At 42.6% G+C, this 22,090-nt stretch overlaps 1 protein-coding gene across 2 annotated transcripts in view; it reads right to left on the bottom strand.

Moving 5' to 3' along the window:
• LOC121541398 (mitogen-activated protein kinase kinase kinase 1-like) overlaps positions 1-22,090 on the bottom strand; it is a 124,694-nt gene that overhangs the window by 71,262 nt on the left and 31,342 nt on the right. For both annotated transcript variants that reach the window (XM_041850385.2, XM_045208055.1), the window contains exon 2: positions 5,061-5,211. In XM_041850385.2, the coding sequence (XP_041706319.2) occupies positions 5,061-5,211 (151 nt within the window). The remainder of the gene's footprint in view (positions 1-5,060; positions 5,212-22,090) is intronic.

The following is a 22,090-nucleotide window of genomic DNA, read 5'->3' as shown; positions in this document are numbered from 1 at the left end:
AAAAAGACAAAGGGGTTGGAACCAAGAATCTCAAATTTGGACCAGAGACCAATGGACACATTTCCACCGGTCTAATGTCCATTGCTCGTGTTTCTTGGCACAAGCAGATCTCTTCTTCATATTGGTGTCCTTAAGTAGTGGTTTCTTTGCAGCAATTCGACCATGAAGGCCTGATTCACACAGTTCCCTCTGAACAGTTGATGTTGAGATGTGTCTGTTACTTGAACTCTGTGAAGTATAGATTTAGGCTGCAATTTCTGAGGCTGGTAACTCTAATTAACTTATCCTCTGCAGCAGAGTTAACTCTGGGTCTCCATTCGTGTCGTGTCCTCATGAGAGCCAGTTTCATCATAGTGATTGATGGTTTTTGCGACTGCACTTGAAGAAACTTTCAAAGTTCTTGAAATGTTCCGGCTTGACTGACCTTCATGTCTTAAAGTAATGATGGACTGTCGTTTCTCTTTGCTTATTTGAGCTGTTCTTGCCATAATATGGACTTGGTATTTTACCAAATAGGGCTATCTTCTGTATACCCCCCACAAATTAACTTTTAAGAAGAAACACCTGTTAATTGAAATGCATTCCAGGTCACTAGCTCATGAAGCTGGTTGAGAGAATGCCAAGAGTGTGCAAAGATGTCATCAAGGTAAAGGGTGGCTATTTGAAGAATCTCAAATATAAGATATATTTTGATTTGTTTAACACTTTTTTTGGTTACTACATGATTCCATATGTGTTATTTCATAGTTTTGATGTCTTCACTATTATTCTACAATGTAAATAATATTAAAAATAAAGAAAAACCGCTGAATGAGTAGGTGTGTTCAAACTTTTGACTGGTACTGTACATGTTTATATACAGTTGAAGTCGGACGTTTACATACACCTTAGCCAAATACATTTAAACTCAGTTTTTCACAATTCCTGACATTTAATCCTAGTAAAAATTCCCTGTTTTAGGTCAGTTAGGATCACCACTTTATTTTAAGAATGTGAAATGTCAGAATAATAGTAGAGAGAATGATTCATCACATTCCCAGTGAGTCAGAAGTTTACATACACTCAATTAGTATTTGGTAGCATTGCCTGTAAATTATTTAACTTGGGTCAAACGTTTTGGGTAACCTTCCCACAATAAGTTGGCTGAATTTTGGCCCATTCCTCCTGACAGCACTGGTGTAACTGAGTCAGGTTTGTAGGCCTCCTTGCTCGCACACACTTTTTCAGTTCTGCCCACAAATTGTCTATAGGATTGAGGTCAGAGCTCTGTGATGGCCACTCCAATACCTTGACTTTGTTGTCCTTAAGCCATTTTGCCGCAACTTTGGAAGTATGCTTGGGGTCATTGTCCATTTGGAAGACCCATTTGCTACCAACATTTAACTTCCTGACTGATGTCTTGAGATGTTGCTTCAATATATCCACATAATTTTCCTTCCTCATGATGCCTTCTATTTTGTGAAGTGCACCAGTCCCTCCTGCAGCAAAATACCCCCACAGCATGATGCTGCCACCCCCATGCTTCACGGTTGGGATGGTGTTTTCGGCTTGCAAGCCACCCCCTTTTTCCTCTAAACATAACGATGGTCATTATGGCCAAACAGTTCTATTTTTGTTTCATCAGACCAGAGGACATTTCTCCAAAAAGTACGATCTTTGTCCCCATGTACAGTTGCAAACCGTAGTCTGGCTTTTTTTATGGCGGTTTTGGAGCAGTGGCTTCTTCCTTGCTGAGCGGCCTTTCAGGTTATGTCGATATAGGACTCGTTTTACTGTGGATATAGATACTTTTGTACCTGTTTCCTCCAGCATCTTCACAAGGTCCTTTGCTGTTGTTCTGGGATTCATTTGCACTTTTCGCGCCAAAGTACGTTCATCTCTAGGAGACAGAACGAGTCTCCTTCCTGAGCGGTATGACGGCTGCGTGGTCCCATGGTGTTTATACTTGCGTACTATTGTTTGTACAGATGAACGTGGTACCTTCAGGCGTTTGGAAGTTGCTCCCAAGGATGAATCAGACTTGTGGAGGTCAACATTTTTTTTTTAGGTCTTGGCTGATTTCTTTTGATTTTCCCATGATATCAAGCAAAGAGGCACTGAGTTTGAAGGTAGGCCTTGAAATGGAATCCACAGGTACACCACCAATTGACTCAAATTATGTCAATTAGCCTATCAGAAGCTTCTAAAGCCATGACATCATTTTCTGGAATTTTCCAAGCTGTTTAAATGCACAGTCAACTTAGTGTATGTAAACGTCTGACCCACTGGAATTGTGATACAGAGAATTATACAGTGGGGGAAAAAAAATTTAGTCAGCCACCAATTGTGCAAGTTCTCCCACTTAAAAAGATGAGAGAGGCCTGTAATTTTCATCATAGGTACACGTCAACTATGACAGACAAATGGAGGGAAAAAAAATCCAGAAAATCACATTGTAGGATTTTTTATTAATTTATTTGCAAATTATGGTGGAAAATAAGTACTTGGTCACCTACAAACAAGCAAGATTTCTGGCTCTCACAGACCTGTAACTTCTTCTTAAAGAGGCTCCTCTGTCCTCCACTCGTTACCTGTATTAATGGCACCTGTTTGAACTTGTTATCAGTATAAAAGACACCTGTCCACAACCTCAAACAGTCACACTCCAAACTCCACTATGGCCAAGACCAAAGAGCTGTCAAAGGACACCAGAAACAAAATTGTAGACCTGCACCAGGCTGGGAAGACTGAATCTGCAATAGGTAAGCAGCTTGGTTTGAAGAAATCAACTGTGGGAGCAATTATTAGGAAATGGAAGACATACAAGACCACTGATAATATCCCTCGATCTGGGGCTCCACGCAAGATCTCACCCCGTGGGGTCAAAATGATCACAAGAACGGTGAACAAAAATCCCAGAACCACACGGGGGGACCTAGTGAATGACCTGCAGAGAGCTGGGACCAAAGTAACAAAGCCTACCATCAGTAACACACTATGCCGCCAGGGACTCAAATCCTGCAGTGCAAGACGTGTCCCCCTGCTTAAGCCAGTACATGTCCAGGCCCGTCTGAAGTTTGCTAGAGTGCATTTGGATGATCCAGAAGAGGATTGGGAGAATGTCATATGGTCAGATGAAACCAAAATAGAACTTTTTGGTAAAAACTCAACTCGTCATGTTTGGAGGACAAAGAATGCTGAGTTGCATCCAAAGAACACCATACCTACTGTGAAGCATGGGGGTGGAAACATCATGCTTTGGGGCTGTTTTTCTGCAAAGGGACCAGGACGACTGATCCGTGTAAAGGAAAGAATGAATGGGGCCATGTATCGTGAGATTTTGAGTGAAAACCTCCTTCCATCAGCAAAGGCATTGAAGTTGAAACGTGGCCGGGTCTTTCAGCATGACAATGATCCCAAACACACCACCCGGGCAACGAAGGAGTGGCTTCGTAAGAAGCATTTCAAGGTCCTGGAGTGGCCTAGCCAGTCTCCAGATCTCAACCCCATAGAAAATCTTTGGAGGGAGTTGAAAGTCCGTGTTGCCCAGCGACAGCCCCAAAACATCACTGCTCTAGAGGAGATCTGCATGGAGGAATGGGCCAAAATACCAGCAACAGTGTGTGAAAACCTTGTGAAGACTTACAGAAAACGTTTGACCTGTGTCATTGCCAACAAAGGGTATATAACAAAATATTGAGAAACTTTTGTTATTGACCAAATACTTATTTTCCACCATAATTTGCAAATAAATTCATTACAAATCCTACAATGTGATTTTCTGGATTTTTTTTTCTCATTTTGTCTGTCATAGTTGACGTGTACCTATGATGAAAATTACAGGCCTCTCTCATCTTTTTAAGTTGGAGAACTTGCACAATTGGTGGCTGACTAAATACTTTTTTTTGCCATACCAAGCAGTGATGCAGCCAGTCAAGATGCTCTCAATGGTGTCGCTGTATAACTTTTTGAGGATTTGAGGGCCCATGACAAACCTTTTCAACTTCTTGAGGGGGAAGAGGTGCTGTCGCGCCTTCTTCACGACTGTGAGCGGACCATTTTAAGCCCTTAGTGATTTGGATCAGCTCCTTGGTCTTACTGACGTTGAGGGAGAGGTAGTTGTCCCGGCACCACACTGACCTCCTCCCTGTAGGCTGTCTCATCGTCGCCAGTGATCAGGCCTACCACCGTTATGTCGTCAGCAACCTTGATGATGGTGTTGGAGTCGTGCTTGGCCACGCAGTCTTGGGTGAACAGGGAGTACAGGAGGGGACTAAGCACACACCCCTGTGGGGCCCCCGTGTTGAGGGTCAACATGGTGGAGGTGATGTTGCCTACCCTCAACACCTGGGGTCAGCCCGTCAGAAAGTCCAGGATCCAGTTGCAGAGGACGGTGTTCAGTCCCAGGGTCCTAAGCTTGGTGACGAGCTTGGAGGGGACAATGGTGTTGAACACTGAGCTGTAGTCAATGAACAGTATTCTCACATAGGTATTCCTTTTATCTAGGTGGGTGAGGGCAGTTTGGAGTGCAATTGAGATTGCGTCATCTGGGATGATGGAGTAGATGCCATAACCTTTCAAAGCACTTCATGATTACAGATCTGTGCTACAGGGCAGTAGTCATTGTGGCATGAAGCCTTAGAGTTTTTGTGAACAGGAACAATGGTAGTCATTTTAAGACGTGGGGATTACAAACTGGGACAAGGAGATGTTGTGAATTACAGTGAATATGCCTGCCAGCTGATCTGCATGCTCTGAGAACGCACCCTGAAATACCTTCCGGCACTGCGGCCTTGTGAGTGTTGACCTTACTCACGTCGGCCTCGGAGAGCGAGATCACCCAGTCCTCTGGCTCTGTGGGGGCCCTCACGCACGGTATGGTGTTGTTATTGTCGAAGCGTGCATAAAATGCATTGAGTTGATCTGGAAGAGAGCCATTGTTGGGCAGATCACGGCCCTGAGTGTGTGTGTGTGTGTGTGTGTGTGTGTGTGTGAGTGTGTCTGTGTGCTTGCGCATGTGTGTGTGTCGGTGTGCTCGGGCATGTGTGTGTGTGTGTGTGTGTCAAGCTGCAGCAGCTCACCACGGGGCCCCTCCTGCTGCGTCTCTCCAGCCATTCGTGCTTCCAGGTGGGCATGCAGGTGGCTTTGAGCTTCTCCCGGATCATCCTCTCCTCGGGGCGGTCCTCAATCTTCTGCAGGCCCCGCAGGGTGTCCTTACTCTCCATGTCGCGACTACAGAGAGACCGCAGAGAGAGCAGAGTTAAACAATACACTCTACAGAGTGGGCTTAATGTGTTAGTGTACGGATGTGGTTTGGTAAACCATGCTTGCATGATGAGTAACCTTGTCTAAGACCTGAAAACTTGGAGCTTGGGAAGCTAACACGTCGTGACTAAAGAGCCCGCAGAGAGAGCAGAGTTAAAGAACTCTACAGAGTATGAGTAACCTTGTCTAAGACCTGAAGATTTGCGTTAGCTCCCCAAGCTAATGCCTAGGCTTTAGCTCAAAACGCTGCCAAAGGGAAAGGGAGCAGAGTAAGAGAATATGTAGTATCGCCATACCACACATCCAAGTCTCATTCACAGGGTTCGTACAGACAGTGGCAAGTCAACTTCAAGTACTTTTTTCAGGCACTAATATTTATTTTCAAGGACCATCCATTTGTAATCGTTCCTATTATGCAATTGTTTCTAGTCACCACCAGATGGCAGTATATCACCACAACCTCATGAAAAAAAAAAACTAACTTACAATTCATTTTGCATTTATGTCATTTAGCAGATGCTCTTATCCAGAGCGACTTACCTTACAAGTTCTACTCAATAATACGTGTCTCACTACTTATTTACTACATACAGGAGTGGTAAGTCAGTACTGATTATGTTGACTGATTGCTTATATGAACTGTAAATTGTTGCATGTTGCGTTATATTTTTGTTCAGTGTACATAATAATATGAAATTGTCTTTCTATTTAAATGTTCTTCCTATTTCACAAAATGTTATGTCCCACAGGCTGTCCCAACATAATGACGTGAAAGTGAATTCTGACAGTGTAAAAGGCCTTTAGTTGACTCTAAAATACTGTATTATGTACCCATTTGAAGAGAAACAAGTTATTAATGTGTTTGATAAGATTAAAGACTCTCTCAGGGGTCACTATTAACATTTTAGGGGACCCCAAATGGGTCCGGACACCCAGTTTGAGAACCACTGTACTACTAACCTCTCTCCCTGCTTGCTTCAATGCTTCCTCTCTCTGTGTATCTCCTTTGCCTCCTTCATTGCAGCCTGACTCAACACTGTCTGTCTCACTACTCTCTATAAAGAAAAGGTATTTTGTTATGAGAACTTATAGTAGCCCATCTTTTGATTATAGCTAGCTTAATTTCAGTCAACTGCTCCTGCTGAAGGGGGGGGGGTGTCTGTTGACAGGGCAGGAGTACATAGAGACAGTGCAAATAATTCCCAATGTCAGCGGCGTCTTTCTGCTACTTGCCACTGTAGGGCTGGGCTGAGGGAATTGGTTTCACCTCTCGGCCTATGTCGTGGGCGGAGTTTCCCGTTGGACAGAGTGGTGAATGGCGCTGCTAACAAGGCAAATCCGGGGGAGTAGGCGAACATAACGAGCAAACATGAATCATTCATGATTTCACTTGTTTGCCGAGGTATGTGCGATTAGAACTCTGATCAAGAAGCCTTCTGAGCGTTGATCAACGCAGGCAACGCAATAATAAGTGGGTAAATGATCATTAACAAATATAATTAACAAAGTAAAAGGGTGAGTAAACGCTATTTCACAAATAAAAAGGTGCGTAAACGGTGTTTACACTCCACTACATCCCTGGTTGGGTCAGGCAAAACCCATTCATAAACATCAATATTCTGCCAGACAGGATAGAATCTACATTTGCCCGGCATTTTAACTATCGATGTGACAGTCAGTTCTGTACCTGCCTGGCTGAGTGGCAGTGTGGGGGGGGATGAGCGAGCTCGCCTGGCAACCAGAGCGTGAAACACATGAGGAAATAAAAATCGGTAGTTCTAATATTTTTTATATTAACATATTTTAGAATTTTCTGTTCTCCTCTCATTTTAATTCAAGTACTTTTTAAGTACCAACTTGAGAAAATGTCTGGTTTCCAAGGTATTCCAGTACTTGAATTTCAGAGTGCCAAATTAAAGTACTTTAAGCACCTCAAGCACCTTGTGCGAACCCTGCATTCACTCGGCTATTCAGAACAATTATGAGAAAACATTCTAAAATTTTATATGTTATATAATGTTATATAAGTGTGCTAGTGTAACAGAAGTAGGGATGGGCATGAGTAATCGAGTAATCGAACAGACGTCAAAGCTCGACCTTTAACCAGAGATCAATCTTTTACTTTGAATACTGTAAAATTAATTGGTGGAATCTGCTTTGTGGTTGCCTGAACAGGCAAGTGAAAATGTGTCCCAAAAAAAACAACAATTTGTCTTGAAGTCAACGTTAATTTGCTTTGACATTAGTGTTCCATTTGTGCATGTGCATTTGCGGGGCAGAACAAAAAAGAAACCAAGCCAAGCATCACGCAGTTCTTCTCCCTAATTTCCCTTTCCCCTCCATGTCCCAATCACTGAATTGGTTTCTGACCAATACCTACACACATACCCGCTGAATGCGCACACAAGCTCCCGTTAGGCCTACAGAAATAAATGCCTATAAAAAAAATATCTAACTGATGGGATACACAAGCTAAATTCCTTGCCAAATGACGACAGGTTTATCACCAATTCAAAATGGACTGGTGTTCCTACAACGAGCTGCAGTTTTGGAACAATTGTATCCTGTCTATTTTCCGCTTAGGCTACTTTGCGAACTGCTAGTGCCATTTAGAATTGGTTAGCCTAGGCTATAACACCCCTAAACATAGACAGGTTTCACACTGAAAACACACAAAAACATGTGTTTGATAAAGACAAAAAGCAAATTTTTAATCAGAATCATTAAGCCTAGGCCTACTCACCAAACCAGATGTTGTGGCCGTAATTCATCACCATGCAGTGTTCAATGTGGAATTCTTCATCCATTTTGAAAATTCCAAAGAACAGGCAGAATAAACTAAATCGAACATCTGTATATATCGAAAAGAAGACAGATTTTGTTTTGTAACTATGAAAACAGTCTATCAACTCGCCAAATTGAGCCCAGTTTCAAATGACGACTCTTTGAGAATAACTGTTCCAAACGCGATATGCGCATCACTTTGCAGTGGCAACTTTTTTCATTTAGAAGAATATTCTGTTATATTTTATTCTGTTATATTACATCTTGTTTTTTTACAATTAAATAGGTGTCTTGACTGTGATACGGGCTCGGGAAATAAGAGGGTCTTATCTGCTAAATTAACAAAGCAAGGCTATGCCATTGCACAGCCATAGGCTTCTTACAAGCAAGTGCCACTGCTGAGGTTACCGCCTTTTTGAAGATTGTGTTCCACAACATAATAACTAGTTGGTATTACGGTTTCAATAAATTAATCTTAAAAGTGTCACATATCTACACACAATACCCCATAATGTCAAAGTGGAATTATGTTTTTAGAAATATTTACAAATTAATAAAAAAACAAAAAGCTCAAATGTCTTGAGTCAACAAGATTGTAACTTTACAAGTAATGTTGTGGGGCTTGCTAAAGCTCTAAAATGATTTTTGTAGTAGTTAAAAAAGTTGTACTTTAATTATATTATTATGAAATCATTTCAAATGCCCATCAATAGTCAGTAGTGGTCAGTAGTTGTGGTCAGTAGTTGTGGTCAGTAGTAGTGGTTAGTAGTTGTGTGGTTCAGTAGTTGTGTGGTTCAGTAGTTGTGGTCAGTAGTTGTATGGTTGTGGTTTGTAGTTGTGGTCAGTAGTTGTGTGGTTGTGGTCAGTAGGTTAGGTCAGTAGTTGTGTCTTTGTGACCAGTAGTTGTGGTCAGTAGTGTGAGTAAGTAGTTGTGTGGTTCTGGTCAGTAGTTGTGTGGTCAGTAGTTGTATGGTTGTGGTTTGTAGTTGTGGTCAGTAGTTGTGTGGTTGTGGTAAGTAGGTTAGGTCAGTAGTTTTGTGGTCAGTAGCTTTGTGGTCAGTAGTTGTGGTTCAGTAGTTGTGTGGTTGTGGTCAACAGTTGTGTGGTTGTGGTCAGTAATTGTGTGGTTGTGGTCAGTAATTTTGGTCAGTAGTTGTGGCCAGGTGGTTGTGGTCAGTAGTTGTGGTGGTTAGTCATTATGGTGATTAGAAGTGTGGTCAGTAGTTGTGTGGTTGTGGTAAGTAGGTTAGGTCAGTAGTTTTGTGGTCAGTAGCTTTGTGGTCAGTAGTTGTGGTTCAGTAGTTGTGTGGTTGTGGTCAACAGTTGTGTGGTTGTGGTCAGTAATTGTGTGGTTGTGGTCAGTAATTTTGGTCAGTAGTTGTGGCCAGGTGGTTGTGGTCAGTAGTTGTGGTGGTTAGTCATTATGGTGATTAGAAGTGTGGTCAGTAGTTGTGTGGTGGTGGTCACTTGATGTGGTCAGCAGTTGTGTGGTTGTGGTCAGAAGTTGTGTGGTTGCGGTCAGTAGTTGAGTGGTCAGTAGTTGTGTGGTCAAAAGTTGTGTGGTTGTGGTCAGTATTTGTGTGGTTGAGGTCAGTAGTTGTAGTCAGTCGTTTTGTTAAATGGTTGTGATCAGTAGTTGAGTGGTTCAGTAGTTGTGTGGTCAGTAGGTGTGGTCTGTAGTTTTGTGGTCAGTAGTTGTTGTTCAGTAGTTGTGTGGTTGTGTCAGTAGTTGTGTGGTTGTGGTCAGTAATTGTGGTCAGTAGTTGTGTGGTCAGTAATTATGTGGTTGTGGTCAGTAGTTATGTGGTTGTGGTCCGTAGTTATGGTCAGTAATTGACTGGTTCAGTAGTTGTGTGGTCAGTAGGTGTGGTCAGTAGTTTTGTTCAGTGGTTGTGATCAGTAGTTTTGTGGTCAGTAGTTGTGGTTCATTAGTTGTGGTCAGTAGTTGTGTGGTTGTGGTCAGTAGTTGTGGTCAGTAATTTTGGTCAGTATTTGTGGTTAGTAGTTGTAGCCAGTAGGTATGGTGATTAGATGTGTGGTCAGTAGTTGTGTGGTCAGAGGGTGTGTGGTTGTGGACAGTAGTTGTGTAGTTGTGGTCACTAGACATGGTCAGCAGTTGTGTGGTTGTGGTCAGTAGTTGTGTGGTTGTGGTCAGTAGTTGTGGTCAGTAGTTGTGTGGTCAGTAATTGTGTGGTTGTGGTAAAGAGTTATGTGGTTGTGTTCAGTAGTTGTGGTCAGTAGTTCTGTGGTTGTGGTCAGTAGTTGTGTGGTTCAGTAGGTGTAGTCAGCAGTTGTGTGGGTATGGTCAGTAGTTGTGTGGTTGTGGTTAGTAGCTGTGATCAGGAGTTGTGGTCAGTATTTATGTGGTCAGCTATGAAGATGGTCTCTCCCTACGAGTCAAGCATTGCTAGGCAACAGTAGCCTTGTCAACACTGCTCCCTTATGACTAAAGTAAACTAAAACAAACATTTTCTTTAAACTAAATAAATACTGCACTCTGACCCACAAAACGTATTTGCTAGATTCATGATAGTGTTGTTAGACAAAGCAAGGAAAGTGAACTTCAAAACATGATGTAGATTTATTGGAATTGGAAGCTGTTGTTGGTAAGTAATGAATCTGCTAGCTTCTGACATGACTTGCTGCATCTAGAAAGAGAGCAGTTGATGGGTTCCTAAAACAGCTTGTTCTATTGATTGGTAGAAGCTATTCCTAATATTTCTTCAGTTTTCATAAGCAGAGAAGTAGAGGAAGATTTCACACCCTCTGTTTTCGTCTGACTTGTTGGGGAGTGGTCAAAACGGCAGTTGTTTGCAAAAAAGTTACAAATGTTGATGTGGTTACTAAAACAGCTGTATTGTTAGACCGTAGCGGAAATTTCTGTTGTGATTTGAGATTTGAATAGAAGAGATGTAGACCAAGATGTCATACTCTCTAACTTTTTGTCTAAATTGTAAAAAAAAAAGGGTTCAAAGTAGCTGATTTGTGTAAAAAGTTGTATTGTTGTATTTACAGTGATTGGAATGTTGGAAGTGATTATATCATAATGGGGCCTTAGAATGTTGAAGAAACCTGATACAAGGGGATGGAGGACAAAAAATGTTTTTTAAAGTATAAAATACACTGCTCAAAAAAATAAAGGGAACACTTAAACAACACAATGTAACTCCAAGTCAATCACACTTCTGTGAAATCAAACTGTCCACTTAGGAAGCAACACTGATTGACAATAAGTTTCACATGCTGTTATGCAAATGGAATAGACAACAGGTGGAAATTATAGGCAATTAGCAAGACACCCCCAATAAAGGACTGGTTTTGCAGGTGGTGACCACAGACGACTTCTCAGTTCCTATGCTTCCTGGCTGATGTTTTGGTCACTTTTGAATGCTGGCGGTGCTTTCACTCTAGTGGTAGCATGAGATGGAGTCTACAACCCACACAAGTGGCTCAGGTAGTGCAGCTCATCCAGGATGGCACATCAATGCGAGCTGTGGCAATAAGGTTTGCTGTGTCTGTCAGCGTAGTGTCCAGAGCATGGAGGCGCTACCAGGAGACAGGCCAGTACATCAGATGTGGAGGAGGCCGTAGGAGGGCAACAACCCAGCAGCAGGACTGCTACCTCCGCCTTTGTGCAAGGAGGAGCAGGAGGAGCACTGCCAGAGCCCTGCAAAATTACCTCCAGCAGGCCACAAATGTGCATGTGTCTGCTCAAACGGTCAGAAATAGACTCCATGAGGGTGGTATGAGGGCCCGACGTCCACAGGTGGGTGTTGTGCTTACAGCCCAACACCGTGCAGGACGTTTGGCATTTGCCAGAGAACACCAAGATTGGCAAATTCGCCACTGGCGCCCTGTGCTCTTCACAGATGAAAGCAGGTTCACACTGAGCACATGTGACAGACGTGACAGAGTCTGGAGACGCCGTGGAGAACGTTCTGCTGCCTGCAACATCCTCCAGCATGACCGGTTTGGCGGTGGGTCAGTCATGGTGTGGGGTGGGCATTTCTTTGGGGGGCCGCACAGCCCTCCATGTGCTCGCCAGAGGTAGCCTGACTGCCATTAGGTACCAAGATGAGATCATCAGACCCCTTGTGAGACCATATGCTGGTGCGGTTGGCCCTGTGTTCCTCCTAATGCAAGACAATGCTAGACCTCATGTGGCTGGAGTGTGTCAGCAGTTCCTGCAAGAGGAAGGCATTGATGCTATGGACTGGCCCGCCTGTTCCCCAGACCTGAATCTAATTGAGCACATCTGGGACATCATGTCTCGCTCCATCCACCAACGCCACGCTGCACCACAGACTGTCCAGGAGTTGGCGGATGCTTTAGTCCAGGTTTGGGAGGAGATCCCTCAGGAGACAAGTACTAAGTCATGTTTTGCAGAGGGGTCAAATACTTATTTCCCTCCTTAAAATGCAAATCAATGTATACACATTTTTACATGCGTTTTTCTGGATTTTTTTGTTGTTATTCTGTCTCTCACTGTTGAAATAAACATACCATTAAAATTATAGACTGATCATTTCTTTGTCAGTGGGCAAACGTACAAAATCAGCAGGGGATCAAATACTTTTTTCCCTCACTGTAGCTCCCCAAGCTAGTGCCTAGGCTTTAGCTCAGCAGGATAACATAGGCTTGTCACACTGGAGACCCGGGTTCAAAAGCAGTCGGTCACACTAGCATACATTTCTCTGATGAAAGAGTCAATCTCCATAATGTGCCAGCGATAAACTCTATTGAAGGGAAGTTCTAAACCAGTACATAAAAGTAATTCTGCTAAAACACTTGGCTACGACAAGATTCCACTTTTCATACTGTAGGTTGACTTCACTCCATCCCAAAACATGACTTCAGAACAAAGACGGTATGCTTCTGTTTTGATTGTGTAAATGTAAGAGTGGAAAGTGTCACAACATTAAGCATGATAAAAAATCAAAATGCATCTCAAATGAACTACTTACAAGATACCAATATCTACTCTCGCAAACATACTGTTTTGGGAATCTACATGAACAGACGGCAATACAAGTTTCATGACACAAACTAGGGGTGTGACATTTAAACGTTGAAATTAAATTGGGATTATTAACATTTTGAAAAAATCCCTAACTGAAAAAGAATCCCTAAACAAAATGAAAAGGCACTGTGAGAACCAACCCGTTGCTGGTACCAGTGCGATAACGGACGGATTGAGAAAATCACAGCGCTGATTACAGAAATGATTGCAGTTGATATGCAGCCATTGTCAATGGTACAGGATGCCTGCTTCAGTGCCCTAATGGCATATCTAGAACCAGACTAAAAGATGCCATGTCGAAAAAATGTGACGGCCCGGATGGAGAAATTATACAATGATTTCTCTGCAAGTGCAAAGAGCGAGCTCTCAAACACCATATGTGGCGTTAACAACAGATTGTTGGACGTCTATGAACACGCTGTCATTCAGCACTGCAACAAGCCATCACATTGATGAGAAGTGTGACATGAAGTCCCATGTACTGACAACTGAGAACATGGAGGAGAGGCACACAGCAGAGAACCTAAAACGGCATTAACTACCATCGTTGCGGAGTGGGTGGGGGACAGCAGTAAGGTGAGCGCTGTCTGGTAGGTAGAGCATTGCCCCTTAACGGTCATACGCAGAACCATTTCTGAATTGTGAATTATCGTCATTTTATGATTTGTTCTTATCGTTTAAGCGGAGGAAAAGAAAAAAGCAGTTTAAACGTTATGAAAATGTTTACATTTGTCACATCCCTAACACAAACTTCTCCATGGGATCCAAACTTCATGCAAAACAAGAACCTTCTGATTCAGCCATCTTCCCCAAACAGAACGAGAGCATTCGTATATGGGCCTTGTGAACTCTGGGGGCTCCACTTGTATTATGTTAACTTATGTATACTTCCCCATACAAACCCAGCGCAAACAAATCCTACTCCTACCCCTGGCCGGTCTGTGTTTAAGGCTGTCGTGTTGTAGTGCTTCAGAACAAATATTCCGCCTCACACAAGAGGATGTTATGATAAGGAGACGCAGCAGTCTGAGCCTGTTAGATTTACAGTACATCATACAAATGGGAACTGACAGCATTGTTCGCTGCACTCCCCATGCTGCTTTGTGAATGAGCCTCCCCCTTGGACCCCTTTCAGGTCCAAACTTTGCCTTAAAAAAAAAACAGAGTTGCCCGACAAACCTCTCTCGTCTCAGAGTGCTGTGGTCAGGTCAGTTCACCGCTCCACAACAACAAACTTGGAGTATTTTTCAATTGGCTAGACTTGGAGGTGTGGACTGGTCACTCACTGGTCAAAAGTGCATGAAGCTTGCTCAAATTAAAAGATAGAGTTCATGAACAATTTTCACTTCTTCAAATGTAAATTCTCAATTTCATCCGAACCATAGAAAAAGTTAAAAAAGGACAACAAAGTCCCTAGAACTACTAAGCCATTGAACAAACAAAAGGCCTTGATGACCAGTCAAGACCTCCCACTTGGGAAAATTACAATATCCTGAGAAAGAAAATACCACATCTAGCCGAAACATCAAAAGTCTCTCACAAAACTGTTATCATTGGTTGTCGGTCAGAAGATTAAAATTGGGGGGTAAAAATCTCATATCAATTATATCAGCCTTTCCTCTGAGAGGGAAAATCCCTCCATTGGATACCGTTGTTAGCCAGACCTCACTGCATCCCAAATGGCACCCTATTCCCTATATAGTGCACTACTTTTTACCAGGGCTGGTCAAAAGCAGTGCACTATCAAGGGAATAGGGTGCCATTTGGGACACACCCCTTCACTTAACGAAGGGAGTGAACGACCCAGCGAGGTGGATCCCTCATCCTGAAAGGAACTCACCCAGCGGGCTAAGCTTTGGACCCAAATGTCCGTGGGGAGTCACACGCAGACCAGGGCCAGCTGCGGCCACTAGTCATCATTAATTGACATTCTGATCAATGCCTCTGGCCTTTTCTGTTAGTTGATTGAATAGGGGGCTCGACTTGCTGCGGCAAGAAATTGCTGTTGGTTCGACACTAACAAGTGGTTGGTTGGTTGGGAGGACAGGAAGAGAGGAGTCTTCCTGTTCTGAGAATTGAAGAGTAATTTGATGTGGAAGATGTAGCAACAAGGAAGTGGACTGGGGTTTAAGTCAACAATATGGGGCTAACGTTTATATGAGGTTGATGGTTTTTAATTGTTACTGGAATTGCTTAAAGGGTCAGAGTTAGATGTACTCGTGGATACCATTTTTATGTCTCTGCGTCCAGTATGAAGGAAGTTAGAGGTAGTTTCGCGAGCCAATGCTAACTAGTGTTAGCGCAATGCGAAGTCTATAGGAACAGCTATTGTGCTAGCTGTTCCCATAGACTTCCAGGCATTGAGCTAACGCTAGTTAGCATTGGCTCGCGAAACTACCTCTAACTTCCTTCAAACTGCAAACAGAAAAATAACAAATGGTATCCACAAGTTCATCTGACTCTGGGAGAGTAGATAAAGGGCTTCATTGACAAAATCCAGAACTATCATTTTAATGTGTAAGTTTAAGGCCCACACAGACTGTACGATTTTAGTTGTCTTATGCCATGTCAGACGTCTTGGCTCATTCAGTGTGACGTGTGACAGGGTCTAGGTCTGCCGAATAATCTTTTCACGTGTGAGTTCCAAATATCTCTAACAGTGTGAGTATTTTTATGTGCGAATGTACTCACTGTTCCAAAAAATTATTGTTACGAGCTGCGCTGCCCTCAAACCAAGGAATTCTGCCTGCTAATAATCTGTAGGCTATGTTTCAACTTGTCAATTTCAAATTATTTTCTAACAAGTTGTATTTTCTAACAAAAATTGAGGTGTGTTCCGCCTCCTCATTAATTCACATTAATTCACATAAGAAGTAGCCCATTTCACTGTTGCTGACAATTTATGCTTGAGGCTTTACTGAGCTGGACAAACTTTTCTCTTCGACGACAGCCCAAGCACTTCCCCAGTGCACATCTCTAGTCAGAACAGGCCTTGCACAAACATTTTCCCCCTGGCACATTTTCTGGCTGGTGCCGCATTGCCTTTATTGTTGTTTTCCTTACAAATAATAACTTTGGATGTGCGTTCCTATCAAAGTAAGTGCCTTATTTTCTGTATATGGTGTTGTCGGTTCTACTACAGCATACCGTATGTATGGAGCATAATGTATTTACTGTTTTATTCACCTTTTCAATTACTGGTGACAAATCATGCATTCCAATTCTTGCATAGATTGTAATGGACACATGTTTGTAAAACCTTTTTTTAAGGTTGTACTGATTATGATGAGGTAACGCTAAGTTATTTGCCAGCTTTTCCTCTGTGGATGACATGTTGGTCGCAAACAGAGGGGGGCTCAAAGTGTGCTGCCTTGAAAGTTGTAGCCTATGGACTAGTGGGAAGTCTTGTGTGTATTTCATGAGTGGCAGTGAGTGAGTGGGTGAGTGGGGACAATGAAACCAGATAGCAGGAGTTTATCATCTTTCCTCTGAATAAAGAGTCGGCGGTGTGGCCATCGCCTCTCAAATAACAGCTATCCCACAGTGCTGTGGTCTGGGAACAAAGGGGCATTGTGGGGCTGTGCAGGTGGGACGTGGAAGGGCCGGCAGGCTGGGAGTCCATTTCAAACCTCCACATAATCCCAGACTGCATCACTCACACACACGCACACAGAGCCAAGCTCGCTGGGCACACACACTTTCCCATGAGCCTCTGCGCTCCCAAAAATCAAGTTGCTTGTTCACACAATCCCTGCCTCTGTTGGAGGGGACAGCGGAGCCACTGCTGCTTAATGTAAGATAATGGCAGACGGAGCCTGGTGTTTCTGGTCAAAACAAGGCTAAGAAGACGCAACAACAACTTTAAACACAACTTCAAACAGACACAGCATAGCTAACATTTTAGACAAAACAAAAAGCAGCAATTGAATTTGGCCTAACAAAAAAAACTGTTACATTTAAAAGGGAAAGAAACATATCCACATGACTAACCGATGCCACAAAAAGGTAAACTGTTCTGACTAATACAGTCAGGTCCATAAATATTTGGACATTGACCAAGTTATTATTATTTTAGCTGTCTACCACAGCATATTGGAGTTGAAATTAAATAATGAATATGAGCTGAAAGTGCAGACTTTCCGCTTTAATATGAGGGTATTTACATCCAAATCGGGTGAACGGTGTAGGAATTACAGTACTTTTTATATGTGGTCCCCCCCCCCCCTTTTTAAGGGACCAAAAGTAATTGGACAATTTGACTGCTCAGCTGTTCCATGGCCAGGTGTGTGTTATTCCCTCAATAGTTCATTTACAAGTAAGCAGATAAAAGGTCTAGAGTTGATTTCAAGTGTGGCATTTGTTAAGTGTGGCATTTGTTAACCCTCAATATGAAGTCCAAAGAGCTGTCACTGCTAGTGAAGCAAGCCATCATTAGGCTGAAAAATAAAAACAAACCCATCAGAGAGATAGCAAAAACGTTAGGTGTGGCCAAATCCACTATTTGGTACATTAAAAAGAAACAACACACTGGTGGCCTCAGGAACACCAAAAGGCCTGGAAGACCACGGAAAACAACTGTGGTGGATGACAGAATAATGATTTCCCTGGTGAAGAAAAACCCCTTCACAACAGTTGGCCAGATCAAGAACACTCTCTAGGAGGTAGGCATATCTGTGTCAAATTCAACAATCAAGAGAAGACTGTTCCCATGACAGAGTCAATACAGAGGGTTTATCACAAGATGTAAACCATTGGTAAGCTTAAAAAACAGGAAGACCAGATTAGAGTTTTCCAAAAATCATCTAAAAAAGCCTGTACAGTTCTGGAACAACACCCTATGGACAGATGAGACAAAGATCAACTTGAAGGAACTGCTCATGATCTGAAGCATACCACCTCATCTGTGAAGCATGGTGGAACTAGTGTTATGGCGTGGGCATGTATGGCTGCCAATGGAACTTCCCTTGTATTTATTGATGATGTGACTGCTGACAAAAGCAGCAGGATGAATTCTGAAGTGTTTAGGGCTATATTACTACTCAGATTCAGCCAAATGCTTAAAAACTTGGCGATTCACAGTGCAGATGGACAATGACCCAAAGCATACTGCGAAAGCAACCCAATACTTTTTTAAGGCAAAGAAGTGGAATGTTCTGCAATGGCCAAGTCAATCACCTGACCTGAATACAATTGAGCATGCATTTCACTTAATGAAGGCAAAACTGAAGGCAAAACGCCCCAAGAACAAGCAGGAACTGAAGACAGCTGCAGTAAAGGCCTGGCAGAGCATCACCAGGGAAGAAACTCAGCATCTGGTGATGTCTATGGGTTCCAGACTTCAGGCAGTCATTGACTGCAAAGGATTTGCAACAAAGTATTAAAACTCAAAATGTAATATATGATTATGTTAGTTTGTCCAATTACTTTTGAGCACCTAAAATTGGGGTGCTGTGTATAAAAATTGTTGTAATTCCTACACGGTTCATACAATAATTTTGACAAAACCCATAAATGAAAGATGAAAGTCTACACTTAAAGCACATCTTGATTGTTTCCTTTCAAATCTATTGTGGTGGCATACAGAGCCAAAATTATGCAAATTGTGTCACTGTCCAAATACTTATTGACCTGACTGTATATGTCATGGAAAACGAGCTCGACAAAGATCTGATTCCGCGTAACCGTAAATTAATCAATGACACAATGACATTTCCAGCGCCTCTAAATATTGAGTGGAATCTGACGCTCCCATAAAACGAATCACTATCACTAATGCTGTGAGGACCATAGCCTAAGCCCTATACTAAGCAGGCCTCCGTAACTCTCTATGGATCAGCCCCCCCCATGACTTTAGTATGGGGGGAAGGGGGTAGCTTAACTTCAGCCTTTTTACAGCTGGCTTGCATCATCACCATGAGGTGGGTGATCTAACTCCACAGACCACCTAAGCGAGCAACCAATGGTCAACTAATGGATCCTGGGAGATCTCCTCGACAGACCAATAAAAGTTGACCTGAGATCTGAGGCAATGTTTCTATTATAATTTGGGAACCAAAGGTAGTGAACCAGTTAGACCGCTGAAACGGAACTGAAAAAGGCAATGCAATCCCCACAACAACTTGTTAAGTCATGAGACTAAACAACCTGGTGGAGGTAGTTTTAAGTGCACCTTAAATTGGGATGACATTTTAAATGAGTGCTTTCAAATCAATCAATGTTATTTAAGCCATTTGGCTGATGAATCTGGCTGCTTTTACACCCATTAGTCTTATTAATGCTGATTCAAAGCACATCAGCAATGTTGCTTGTAAACAGCCAGAGAAATCAAATGAATGCAGTTTCAAAGCAGGATTCTGTCCATCGTTTCCATTTTGAGAGAATCAGCAATGGAAGATCTATTTTGACATAGTGCTGCAGTGTTCCCAATATAATGGGCATTGGGGCCTAAGAGTGAAGACAGTACCCACTGAAACACTGAGAGGGAAATTCTGCTTTACTGAATGTTATCTTCAGCATCAGGTAGCCTGCCCACCCATATTCCCCTCTATCTAGAGCTGGGGAGCATGTGAACATGGACATTTTAGCATCTATCACAAGTCCCTCTTTCTCTAGGGAAACAACAGGTCCGGGGGAACAAACCCATTGACATACCATTCCAACACAAGCAAATGGCCCGTCTGAACTAGACGAACATGAAAATCTATCGTCAATTGTAATAACCTGAGCTGGAGGGCCACTTCAGAAGTCGTGTTGAAGCTCTGTCTTCGGCATTAACTGCCTCTCAGATGAGCAAACAAAACAGCAGTTTAGGTCGGCGAGGGGAAATACGTCCAAGTAGATATCCTGCCACACATGTCCGACAGACCGAAACTGGTCAACCAATACCAAGAGGAGCAGTTCCCCACTTCCGCTTCAGATCATGTGGACAGGCGAGGGAAAAAACAACAGCATGACCTGAGATATTTCACAAGATTTTGAAAGATGCATTCCACAAGTTGCCGGTTTGAAACCATACACTGCCACACTTGTCAGTTCAGATAAAGGGTTGGTAAGATAAGCAGAGAAAAATTGATTGAGGGCCTCAATAGCAATCTGATGCAAAGAGGGGAAATCAGGTTTCCCTGCCTCTGAGCTATTTTTAGGGGATTTACCACAGACAGAGGTGATGTCATTGGGCGGAAATTCTACTGGTAGGTATGTTGAAAAAAATTGGTTTCCTAAAGATGATGCAACAAACACAACCATGAAAATGTTTGAGCAGAGAGTCTGTTGGACATATCTGCACACACTCATTTTGTCCCTCTCTGACATAAACTGATGTTTTGTTTGCTTGCCTGAAGAGGTTTGGGTCCAAATCGCATCCATTTACATTACATTTTAGTCATTTAGCAGACGCTCTTATCCATCCCTAGTGAGTGTAACTGGGTCACCATGCAAGAGGTAAAAGCTGAGTTCATGTCAAATATTATGCAACACAGGAAACTGGACTCTGGTGTACCTTTCAGGGCGCCCCTTTGGAGACTTGACGAACCAACCAACCTCTAGAAACATCGACTCTCTGCTGAAATTACAACAATATTGATATCTTGACTACAATAGATTGACCTCAAGTGCTCTTTTAGTGCTCTGAAAACAAAACCTAATCCAACTTGCCATTGACATACAGTATGTATCAGCATATTTGGTTCAGAGCACTTAAAGATGCACATTATGGAAGTTATATAATATATTTACCAATTTCTCATCTCATGAAACCACACAAATCCTTAGTTTTAGGCAAATAATGAATTTAGCCTCTAAGTATCTTACAACAAGACATGTTCAATTCACAGTTGAGAGTTAATGCCCAACTATGCTTGAGTAATGTCAGGTCTACCCATTTAATAGCAATTTAGTTTGTTTCCCAAGATTTTGCTAGCTGAGTTCTCTAGTTTTGATTTGAAACAAATACAAGAGTAGAAATGGATCAAATGTTGGACTAAAGCTGTAACCCTGCCTTTGAAAGATCTCTCTATTCCATTAACATGAGTGATGTCTGATAATCACATAAGATTTAGGGTGCTGACGGAATTAACTCATCGGGTATTCACTTTCTCTAGATCTTATATTTGGAGATAATCTGAAGTTTTCATTTAAGTGCAGCTAACTTCTGAATTTAGTGCTAGTAAGGCAGCATGCCATGGTCTCGCCTGATAAACTTCCAATATACAATTTAAAGTCACAAAAGTAGCTACACAATCAGTTTGTATGTGTCATACCACTACAGCTGACGCAGGTGGCAAGTGGGAGCTTTGTGTGCACGTTGCTTAGTTCAGTGCCCACTGCTTGGCTCTGGAATGTAGCTGGAATGCAGAGAATTTCCTCCCACCCAGAGTCGTTCAGAGCGCTCGGCCCCCACTGTGGTGGTGGTGCTCATGAGGCAGGATGAACACTGGTTTTAGGAGGGGAGGGGGAGGGGGAGGGGGGGCTCAATCTCATGCTCTCTCTCCCTTTTCAAATGAGGCTTGGACAATCCCAACGCACGTGTCAACGGCAGGTAGAGGACACTGTAGAAGACATTCCAACAGCAGCCGCAAAGAGAAGAACTATGCAAAGTAGCTATTTCCTAGCTGGAAATGCAGTCAATATGGCTCCTGATGAAATAGAACACACATAAACCCAAGCCACAGAGAACTATGAGAACATCAGTTCTCCAAATAATGCTAAAAGACTCAAATCTCAAGGTCTCTGGAACATTCTAGACAAAGATACACACAACCACCAAACAAACTTGTGCTAGAGGCCCTTTTGAGGGCCAACCTTGGTCTAAGGTTCACAAAAACAATAATGTCTCTCTAATGAGACTCCATGGTTTCTTTGTTCAGTATTACACGGTGTAGTCCCACTTGAATGTTAATTTCACAAACAAAACATGACTTCCTCTGCCGTGCATTCTAGTCATACCGGAGCTAAAGTAGACAGCTACCGGTCTCCTATCTATCTGACCTGCAAACATGGCAGATGTTACATATTCACTTTGCTGCCTCAGGAGTATAGTGGAGT

This window comes from Coregonus clupeaformis, chromosome 27, assembly GCF_020615455.1.
Source record: "Coregonus clupeaformis isolate EN_2021a chromosome 27, ASM2061545v1, whole genome shotgun sequence".
In the NCBI taxonomy this organism is placed as follows: Eukaryota; Metazoa; Chordata; class Actinopteri; order Salmoniformes; family Salmonidae; genus Coregonus; species Coregonus clupeaformis.
This window is presented reverse-complemented; position numbering and strand designations above follow the sequence as displayed.